Here is an 11,594-nt window from a genome sequence, read left to right as displayed (position 1 = left end):
GCCCCAAGAGGTCTCCAGCTCAAGCGACTACGTTGACTCCTGCAAAGGGGCGTGTGCACAATCATTCCTTTTATAGTCTTGAGCATAGCCTAATTACCACCAGCTGAGTGCAATTATCTCCTGTAACTGTGCAACTGTTCCTTACACCTATTAGCTCTCCGTTGTCGGGCATCCAGGACCAACTCCCTTGTCTCCTCCCCACTGCTCCAATGCATGACGTCAGGATCACACTCCCTTGTCTCCTCCCCACTGGTCCAAGGCTCAGGCGCCTCCTGGTGGCCAACCAGCCTCTCTGCGCCCTGCTCGGAGGCGGAACCCTGTCTAGGGTCCTCCAGAGCCGACTCATAGGGCCCCTCGCTGCTCCAACAGCTCCTGCTGGGCCACAACACCCACCCTAGCTTAATTTTTATCCGCGTGCTTCACCCTACCCCCTGCACCCTGGAGTGGGGTCTTAATTATGGCTTTTTTGCGGTGGGTAGGGTTTATATTTGGGTGCACATGTAAAAGTCAAGCTAAGACTTACTTTCAGAGAAGGTCGCATTTTTATTTCTTTACCATGGATGTTTCAGTATTGTACATTTTGATGTTGGTAACTAAGAGGACCATTTGGAAATTACAATGATGTGGAAGTCTAATAAAAGAAATAGAACTTACAGCGGAGTTTACCATTATTAAAGATAGGGTGGAATTGGCTAATGAATGTACTATTTTGTGATTTCTGACTCTTCTTTGTTTCAGGTGCAAAGTACAAACTCCAGATCAACAGCTACAGTCCAAATCTGCAGTGGTTCCATAAATCTTAAAGGAGCTTTAAAATGTAAAGCTTACATCCATAATAACAAACCTAAAGTTAAAGATGCTGTTCAGGTATTTTTAGTACCCCTCCTCTTTGAAAAAAATGTTCTTGTTTTCATGTTCCACCCAAGATCTCTGATTTGTGCTAGCAAATATTAGGAATATACAAAACTGGTAACAGAAGTGTTGCATAGCACTTCAGAGCATTTCTATCCTTTTCCTGACCTCATGGATCTTCCAAGGATTGGCTCAGAATGGTGGGTTTTGCGCACGCTTAGCTTTTATACATGTTATTCTGTGTTTCTTTTGTAGGCCTTGAAGAGAGACATAATAAACACTCTCTCTGATCGTTGTGAAATATTGTTTGAAGATTTGCTTGCCAATGAAACACCAGGAAAGAAAAGTAAGAGAAGGAGGAGCCCAATAACCAAATCACATGCTTTTAAAAATTTAATGTAGTTCCTCCAAACTAATTTTATTTGAGCTTATTTCCATGTTTTTAGAAAGAGCATCGTCATTATTCTATACATTTTTTTTTCTAAAAGTGCACTTTGCATAAATATGTTAATTTTGGACTTCTCTGTCACAATATTTAGAAAATAAGTAAGGGATGTGTGAGTAAAACTAGAACCCACTTGGCATTTTTGACAAATTATGCTGCCCTATATTGAAGGAAATTATATTAAGCGTCCTAGCATTATATCTGGAATAAACAATATGGTGAAAATTATGCCAATGTGTCTACAGAGAATTCCAAACACCTCACCCACTTTATTTATATTTTTCTCAGAAGCAGAAGATCTGTTGTTTTTTGGAGAACTGATCAAACTGAATAATGTCTATGGACAAGTTTCTCTTGTCTTTTTATTTTTCCATATTCTTGCATGTACTGTGCAGAAATAGACAACTTATTCACAATGCTAATTTATCTGTTTTTGGAAAGCTTTCATCTTTAATAATGCCAAGTGACTTATAATTTTTAACTAACTCTTCAGGTAGCATATTTGTGTTTATGTGTGAATGCTGTTGCACTATATATGTATGTATGCACGACACAAGATTACTGCTAGACAATTTATTCACAGTAAATTAACACACCGACAAGACTTTGGCAGCAACCCAGACTTCCACAGATAAGAAATACACACGAGAACTTCTCCAGCTTTAGTATATTAGTTGTAAATAATATTTTTCTGGCCTCTTCATAGGACACGCTTAGCCGTCAGCCGCTGAGCACAATTACTGCTTCATCCTATCTTGAGTCAGGATGCTGTTTTAGGATTTGGGGCCTTTAATCCAATCTTCCAATTTTTAGAAGGCTCGCAGCAGATAATCCATGGATGCTCAGAAGTCATCAGAAGGAATTTTACACATTCTCTCTTTCCCTTTTTGAGCGGCTTTTAAGGGGCGGGGGAAGAGATATAGACAGGAGCAACAATCCTTACCATTCTTCCATTCTTAAAATGTCCTTACCTCCATAAAAAAACACTAGGAAACTAAAAAAAACCTGGACATAATTGTGCTGCTCAAATTCAGTGATTTTGAAATTGAGTTTTGACAGCCTTTTCTCCCAAGTCAAGAGAAGAGAATATATATATAGCTCAGAGCATAAGCTGAACTATGCTCTCTGAATTTGGTTGATTGCTTGCAGACATCTCATTACCCAACTAGGCAACATCATCAGGGCCTTTACCTCTTACTGATTACCCCAAAAGATGCATGCAACACTCTTCAGTGTATTATAAAAGTATAAGCAGTCAATTTAATATTAATTGGATGCTGGGATCTTGCCAGTGTATTATTATTATTACACTTATTCAAAAGTAATAGTGATGCTGTATATGTGTTTCGTTTCATATATAAAATGTCTTACCCTGTTAAAAATTATATGTGCAGCCATGATTTGTGTACAGGGTGTGAACAATATACAGCGGTGTTCTTCTACCCCCAGAGATCCGGATCCTTCCCACTCTCACGGCCTTCCAAAAGGCTACCAAAACCTGGCTATTCCGGCAGGCCTGGGGCTGTTGACCTCATGAATGAGGTCCAACCCCGCCCAGATTGAGTGTATGAAGTGATCTTTTAATCTGTTTTTTTATTATTCTCTCTATTTTAATTCTTTATTTTTGGAAATGTATTTCTGTAAGCCGCCCGGAGTCCTTCCGAGATTGGGCGGCCTATATATTTATTAAATACTTAAATTCTTCAAGCTTTTTTTTTATTAGTAACTAATAAGGAATTTCCTTTCTTTTTGTTTTAGATTCTGACAACTTACCTTGCCGAGTTTTCGCTCTCATTGTGGGATCCAATGTGTTGCTTTGTGATTATAAATTTGGTTATGAGACATCCAGGGAAATCCAGGAGCGTTTTCTTGAAATGTTGGATCAAGCTGTTCAACCAGATGATTTGCATGTTGCTGAGGAAACGAATACAGGTAAATGTAACTGCTGAGAATCAGATTGTTCTCCAAAGTTGGCGGAGACAGCGGTCATGCCTGGGTTAACTCAGCCAGTAACCAATAGAACTGAGTCTGACATAGTGATGTCATCGCCTCTGAGGAGCGTCCTTCCGCTTTTCTTGTTTGTTAGAAAAACAGCAAAAAAGTGTAAAAAAACATTTGGTCAAATTGTTGAGTTTACTTCATTTTATGTTATGAGCCGAGGTGGCGCAGTGGTTAGGGTGCAGTACTGCAGGCCACTTTAGCTGACTGTTATCTGCAGTTCAGCGGTTCTAATCTCACCGGCTCAAGGTCGACTCAGCCTTCCATCCTTCCGAGGTGGGTGAAATGAGGACCCAGACTGTGGGGGCGATATGCTGACTCTGTAAACCGCTTAGAGAGGGCTGAAAGCCCTATGAAGTGGTATATAAGTCTAATAAATAAATAAATAAATAAATAAATAAATAAATAAATAAATAAATAAATAAATAAATAAATGTTGACCTTAATACCCCACAGCCTATTAAGAAAGAACAAAATTTGACACTGCCAATTTTAATAATATAAATTCCGAGTAAACCCGTTTTGATATCTGATAGCCACGCGGGATATTCAGATTTGCAAAGAAACATTGGTAAAATCCATTTCTATGTGAAAAGTAAGGGGCAGGTTGCCCTAGGACACAATCCTAAAATTTATGTTCAACATTGTCTAGTAGAAATCACCTGGGTAGAATTTCCAGTAACTAAGGAACACAATACTATCATTATGCCCCTTGGCTGCTCTCCCATAAGTTAGCGTTTTTTAAATAGTTCTGACTGGTTACAATGACAGATATTCCATTGTGTTGAGTAAACTAACTTGTGGAATATGTTCTGTCGTTTCTTAGATTTTGCAAACTATAGAAAGAAACGTTGACTAACTTACAAAATGATTGTAGATGGAAATATTGAAAAAACAAATTGACTTGCTTTAAGTGGGTTCTTTATTTGGGGAGATAATTGTTGCACATTGTTGTCTCCATTGTTGGGATGGATCTATGTAAAAGCTATTTACATAGTTTATACGTCATTCTTTCAAATAATAATAAGTGTAGCACAGAAGAATTGCTGATGCTGAGTATTCTGCAAGAAATCTTTGGGAAAACTTTGTGTGAAATAAATCTATGTACATGTGGCTATACACAAGGGGAAGGGGAATTAATAATACAAGACTGTTTTCATCTTCTCTGAGGTTTTTTTTTTAAAAAAAAGAATAGTGAAATTCATTTCTTGTTCAGTTCTTCAGAGTTCCGGGTATTTAATAATTACTAATGCGTGTCTTAAAAATTATTTCATGTGGTTTATTTGGATAATCTGCCTTGGGGTGTGAATTGAAAGGCACTGGTGTCTAAGTAAGGCCCAGGGCTGCTTATATCTTGTATGCAAAATTAAATTTACACAACAAGAATTTGCATACATAGAGTTGGTTTTTCCATCCTAGGCTCTGAAAAAAAAAAACGCTTTTTAAATTTTTGATGAAGTAAAGGAACATTGGGTTAGAGATATTCAGGCAACATACAAACTGTTCTGACTCCCTCCTCCATCCAGTAACGAATGCCGAGACAAGCTTAACTGGAATGTACTTTATTAGCAAGACACCAAAACCTCGGTGGCTGAAAGCCAAGCATAACAAACAGATAAGGACCTTGGCAGCAACTCAGACAAGCCTTGGCAGCAGTTACAAAAGCTAGTTACAAAAGTTCTCCAACTTTTAGTCAATGTGTTGACTTCTCCAAGAGGGGCGTGTGCACAAGCAGTCTTTTTATAGTCTGGAGAGGAGCCTAATGACCACCAGCTGAGTGCAATTACCTCTTGTACTTGCAACTGTTCCTGACGCCTATTAGCTCTTCGGTGCCGTGCATCCAGGAACAACTCACTGCTGGCGTCCGGCTCACTCTCCCTTGTCTCCTCCGCACTGGTCCAAGCCTCAGGCGCCTCCTGGTGGCCAACCAGCCTCTCTGCGCCCTGCTCGGAGTCAGAACCCTGTCCAGGGTCCTCCAGAGCCGACTCATAGGGCCCCTCGCTGTCGGAGTCTGCTGCCAGCTCCAACGGCTCCTGTGGGGCCACAACACAAACTCATGCTTTTGTCTTATTTCTTTTAATTATAGTTGAAGTAAGCTTGCCAAAGGAATTCCAAGATAATACACAACCAAAGCGAATAACAAAAGAAATGCTACTGTTGAAACTGCATCAAAATATGGGTATGCATATTTTAGCCTGCTCTCCTGAACTGCTTAAAACAGTTCACTTTGATTGAATGATTTATCATTTGCCTTGAAGCATTCTCACGCAGTCTTGTTGACATTTATGTCTAATTGTTTTAATGGTTGTTTAAGATTGTTTTCAGTCATTGGTTTTATTGTACCCTGCCCAAAGTCACATTTGTGAGGTCGTTGTCTGTATAAATTTAGGTTGGATGGATGGACAGACGGAGAGAGAGAGAGACAGATACAGGCTGAGTCACCATTTAGCAACCATTTGAAGTTGCAACAATGATGAAAAAATAACTTTGCAAACAATCCTCATATTTATGACCGTCTCAAGCAAAGTTGAAGTAAAAACATAAGTACAATTGAAGCTTCACTTAGCAACTGCTTTGCTAAGCAACCAAGTCCTAAAGATTGTTAAAGGAGTACTTGTGGAAGACAGATAGACAGACAAAGAACCCTCATTGCCTATTGACTTAGCTGTTTTGGTTCCTGATTTTCTAGCATTCTTTGCTGTTGCAGTTTCTCTTTATTTTTTAAATATACTTTTAATATACTGAGGAAGCCTTAAATCAGTGATAGTCAACCTGGTCCCTACCGCCCACTAGTGGGCGTTCCAGCTTTCATGGTGGGCGGTAGGGCTTTGCTGTAACTCTGCTTTATAAATTTTATAAAGAAAAGTTATTTTCCTACTTTATAAATCACCTTTACTGTGGAACCGGTGGGCGGTTAGAAAATTTTACTACTAACAGAGACACAAAAGTGGGCGGTAGGTATAAAAAGGTTGACTACCCCTGCGATAGATAGATGATAGATAGATAGATAGATAGATGGATGGATGGATGGATGGATGGATGGATGGATGGATGGATGGATGGATGGATGGATGGATGGATGGATGGATAGATAGATAGATAGATAGATAGATAGATAGATAGATAGATAGAAGGATAGATGGATAGATGATGGATAGATGGATGATTAGATGATGGATGGATGGATGGATGGATGGATGGATGGATGGATGGATGGATAGATAGATAGATAGATAGATAGATAGATAGGAGAGAAAGATGATAGAGAGAAAGTGAGAGAAGATAGATAGATAGATAGATAGATAGATAGATGATAGATAGATAGATAGATAGATAGATAGATAGATAGATAGATAGATAGATAGATAGGAGAGAAAGATGATAGAGAGAAAGTGAGAGAAGATAGATAGATAGATAGATAGATAGATAGATAGATAGATAGATAGATAGATGATAGATGATAGATAGATAGATAGATAGATAGATAGATAGATAGATAGATAGATAGATAGATACAGTAGATCAGTGGTAGTCAACCTGCTCCCTACCGCTGACTAGTGGGCGTTCCAGCTTTCATGGTGGGCGGTGGGGGGTTTGCTGTAACCCTGCTTTATAAATTTTATAAAGTAAAGTTACTTCCCTACTTTATAAAATCACCATTACTGTGGAACCGGTGGGCGGTTAGAAAATTTTACTACTAACAGAGATACAAAAGTGGGCGGTAGGTATAAAAAGGTTGACTACCCCTGCGATAGATAGATCCATAGGAGAAAAGTTATATACAGTGTACTGCAAAATTAATCTAATAAAAAATGCAGTTTTTAGCTGAAATACCAATTTGCATTATCTTTTTTTAAAAAAAAATTCGTTTCAGGAGTGTTGGTCGCTGTGGCAGTTGCCATATCTGCAATAGCTTTCTCCTTCAACTACTTCAGCGATTAAGCTTCGGAAAGCGAAAAACGAGCTTCAGAACTCCTGTCACTACAGATGTACTGTAAGGATGCAAGCGCCTTGAACTGAATAGGTTAAGATATGTTGTCGTCTAACAACAGCAATACATGCCTCTAAAAAAAAGCAATTATCTATTCTCTTCCTTCATGAAAGTAATGTAGATGGAATACATTGCTTTTTGGGGAAAAGTGAGAGAACTCACTTTTGTGCCATTGTCAACGGGCACGCACAAGGGGTTAATTTTTCAGGGGACAACGGAAGCATAACACATCTCTTTTAACGTTCTCCTTCCTTAATAAAATGTATAAAAACCTGGCTGACATGGTTACTTGTGCTTTTTTTAGGAAATGCTGGAATTATATGATAGACAATATAAGTTCCTTTTTCTTTGAATGAACCTATAAGTGGTTTTTTTTTCAATTGCACACTGCGATTATTTATCTTCCTTGATTCATCTACACTTATCACAGAGTATATATAAGTATATGTATACATATGTGTTCTGACACCCCCCCCCTTCTTTGCTCGTTAACAGACGACAGTCAGACAGACATAAAAGGAAATAACTTTATCAGTCCCGGCTCACGCTGGCTGTGAGCCCAAAATAAACATAGATTAAGTCTCTTGCAAACAAGGGTTACGCAGCAGAATGCAGAAACAAAACTTTTACAGCACCAGGTTTTCAAGAAGCAAAATCACTTATCCAAGTGTCTCACAAACTCAAACAGGAACGGAACTGAATTCTCCATACACGGAACGACGACCTACGAACGAACGATGAACGTTGACTTCTGCAACCAGGGCGTGGCACCATCAGTCCTTTTATCTCCAGAAGACGACGCTAACGAGCCCCAGCTGCATTGTTACTCCTGCATCCCGACTCAACTCACAGCAAACCTCTGCTGAGTCACAACACATATGTATTTATTTCACAATGCAGATATCCTGTACCTGCCATGGTGGATCCTGGTGACGCTCTTATATAATAATACAACATAGAATAAAACAGTTAGTTGCTATGATTGAAACCCCAGCCAAGGGTTCATTGGAATAGGATATATTTTACTTGCCTGTGAAATGCGAGAATACCACTGAAGAGAGATTCCAGAGATTAAGGTTTGTTGCAGAGAAGGTGTGTCATTATGTCCACATTCTCTTCATGCTGCTTTCAAAAAGAGGAGTGCTTCATACATTTTTCTTTCAAATCAATTCAATTTATTAAATTTATATGCCGCCCTTTTCCCCCGAAGGGGACTCAGGGCGGCGCACAACTCGAACCGGGGAGGGGAATACAGACAAAAAGATTTAAAAGCAACAAGATAACAATATATAATTTTAAAACTCACAACAGTCATACCATTCGAGACGGGGGCAACAGCTCTTTAGCCCCAGGCCTGTCGGAACAACCAGGTTTTGAGGGCTTTGCGGAAGGCCTGGAGGGTGGTGAGGGTTCGAATCTCCACGGGGAGTTCCCTCTTTCCCTCTTCCCGTTTTTAAACAAAACGTTATTTTCCGTTTCCTCTGGGAAAATTTCATATTTAGAATAAACTCAGATGTGATCCTTTCTGAGCTTATAAAAGCATTACAGGCTTGGATCATGTCTAACCTGCTGTTTTGAAATATACAAAGTTTATTTGCTTTTTGGTTTTATATCCGCTTCATTGTTCACAACCCAAAGCCTCGGGGGGGCTGAATAGCTTACAATATTTCAAAAATAAATAGGTTTAAAAAAAGTAATCTGCCTTTTTTTTTTTATCTGCGTTGCTTTCGGTGCATTTTGTTGGATATTAACTTGGGTATGTTGGTCACCTGATTTGTAGGAAAGTGTGTATGTTGCTCCATTTCAAACTCTCTCTTACACATTAATGTCACTTTAACTTACAACAGAAAAAAATCAGCAATCAAGAGAACATCTTTAAGAGATTCTGGATTTATACAAAGATCCCTGTTAACAGGATTATGAGCATATGTTACAGGAAGTCTCAAAGCAAAATACTTTACAATGCTACTGTATTTAGGGAAAAAGCAGTAAATAATGAGGGAGAACATTCAAGAATGCTGTGGGTGTTCAAAAGCTTATTCACCCTGGGAATGTCCTCTTGAGGAAGTGTTCCGTTCAGAAATTTCTTCCCCATTCTCGGTGCATTGTGTCTCTTCCAACTCTCACTATTGTTAAAACTAGATTTTATATTCACCTGTTCTCAGATTAGTATCTTGCTATTTTTCTATATGAAATAACCACAACATGAGATGGATCTATGTCACATTAATGACTTTGAGGCTGGTGTGACTCATAGAAAACTTGACTTGTCCTTCCTTGAAAATGGAGAAGTTAAAATAATCTAGAGTAAAGCATCTGATAGAGAATTAGGTATCTCTTTTCTTGCTACCAGCTCATCTTTTCTGCAGGTAAAGAGAATAAGACACCTGTCAGAATGCTTTGAGATAACCCAGTTTAGAACCATTGTATTCGGTTGAAGTAATGGCTTAAATAAAGAGCAGGATACTGCCTGCCCCATCTTGAGCTTGTGTCAAGTTTCAATAACTAGGAGGAAAATAACAAAATATTGCTTCATGACATGACAGATTTTTTTTTCCATCTTCTCTGACAGTACAACTGCTGATTTTCAGACTACAGACTTAATAAATTCATTCATTGAAGATTCCTAACTCTAATTCAGATTATTTACTCAAGCTTAGTGATGCAGGTTTTCTATGGGTGGTCAACATCTGTATTCTAAGGACGTTCAAACAGCTGTGCATTTAATATGTTTTCCACTTTGCCTGCTAGATTTCCATTCCCTTCTGTCAAAAGGTAGGTCTGCATTCTTAAAATATTGGGCATAAATTGTACAGCTTAATGTATTACATGCAGTAATTTCCTTTGCAAATACTGTTTAACTGTTTATTAAATTTATAGGCCGCCCAATCCCGGAGGACTCTGGACGGTTTACAGAAACAGAGATTAAAAGAAATTAAAAACAGATAAAAACACGACAAATTTAAAAAACACAACATACACCCAATCTAAGCGGGGCTGGACCTCAGTCCAGAGGTCAACAGCCCCAGGCCTGCCGGAATAGCCAGGTCTTAATAGCTTTTTGGAAGGCCATGAGAGTGGGTAGGGTCCGGATCTCTGGGGGTAGCTCGTTCCATAGGGCTGGAGCGGCAACAGAGAAGGCCCTACTCCGAGGCGTCGCCAGCCGGCATTGTCCAGCTGATGGCACCCGGAGAAGGCCCATCCTGTGCGATCTTATCGGCCGTTGGGAGGTATGCGGCAGAAGACGGTCTCGTAGATATCCGGGTCCTAGGCCATGTAGGGCTTTAAAGGTGATAACCAGCACATTGAATCGTGCTCGGAGACCAATAGGAAGCCAGTGCAGCTCGCGGAGGATAGGTGTAATATGGGTGTACCTAGGTACACCCAGTATCGCTCGCGCAGCTGCATTCTGGACTAATTGTATAGGTGATTCATTTTTTCACTTTTTCACAGTACCATCTCAGAAGTGTGTGTTTCTCATAAATTGCTATTTCTCTATTCACTTGTATTGCTCAGTCACAACATCATTCCAGGAAGTGCTGTAAAAGTAAACCAGTTTCTGGGGCAGGCCCTGAGCTTTGTCAGCAAACAAGGCATTTTTACCATAAAAATGTAGAAACACTTGCACACTTTATAAAATTACTCAGCTTTGGGGAAGAACGTTTCAATTCTAGCCAGATTTCATTTTATGTTATCATCATACTATGATGACATTAAGATCAGCTCCTGCCAACTCAATTTCTTCCACGAACATTAAGGGCAAAATTATTTTATATTCCTAGTCTAGACTTATTGCAATTTCCTCTTGGCCAAAAGTATATAGTGATGAATCAAAGCATTGGTTCAAGAGCTGTTCTGTGTCAGCCTACAGTGGTTAAACATGTCAGAAAGCTTTTAACTCACTCCTAATGCATATGATTAAGGGTCAGATAATTATAAATAGGAAAGAATCCCAGAGAACTACCTCTGATTAAACAATAATCTGTTTGGAACTGATCAAGAAGAGAAGCAATTTAGAACTAAGAAGAAATTTCCTGACTGTAAGAACAATTAATCAGTGGAACAACTTGCCTCCAGGAGTTGTAAATGCTCCACCATTGGACGTTTTTAAGAAGATGTTGGATAACCATTTGTCTGAAATGGTAGGGGGTTGGACTAGAAGACCTCCATGGTTCTCCCAGCTCTGCTATTCTATTCTATTTCTATTCTCCTGAAAGCAGAGTAGGTTGAACAGAAACAAGGTAACAGTGGTTCCTCTGTTGTGGTTCCCCTTTTGTGAAATTGGTTCAGTCTCGCAAATTTCAGAGA

At 39.2% G+C, this 11,594-nt stretch overlaps 1 protein-coding gene across 1 annotated transcript in view; it reads left to right on the top strand.

Moving 5' to 3' along the window:
- Positions 1-7,561, top strand: part of ODR4 (odr-4 GPCR localization factor homolog) — a 22,766-nt gene extending 15,205 nt beyond the window's left edge. The window contains exons 10-14 of the mRNA XM_032226921.1: positions 739-867; positions 1,108-1,198; positions 3,056-3,229; positions 5,382-5,474; positions 7,170-7,561. Of these exons, the coding sequence (XP_032082812.1) occupies positions 739-867; positions 1,108-1,198; positions 3,056-3,229; positions 5,382-5,474; positions 7,170-7,237 (555 nt within the window). The 3' untranslated portion in view covers positions 7,238-7,561. The remainder of the gene's footprint in view (positions 1-738; positions 868-1,107; positions 1,199-3,055; positions 3,230-5,381; positions 5,475-7,169) is intronic.
- The last annotated feature ends 4,033 nt before the right edge of the window (positions 7,562-11,594 follow it).

This window comes from Thamnophis elegans, chromosome 11 (assembly GCF_009769535.1).
Source record: "Thamnophis elegans isolate rThaEle1 chromosome 11, rThaEle1.pri, whole genome shotgun sequence".
NCBI classification, from domain to species: Eukaryota; Metazoa; Chordata; class Lepidosauria; order Squamata; family Colubridae; genus Thamnophis; species Thamnophis elegans.
Note: the sequence above shows the minus strand (reverse complement) of the source record. Positions and strands in the feature narration are given on the sequence as shown.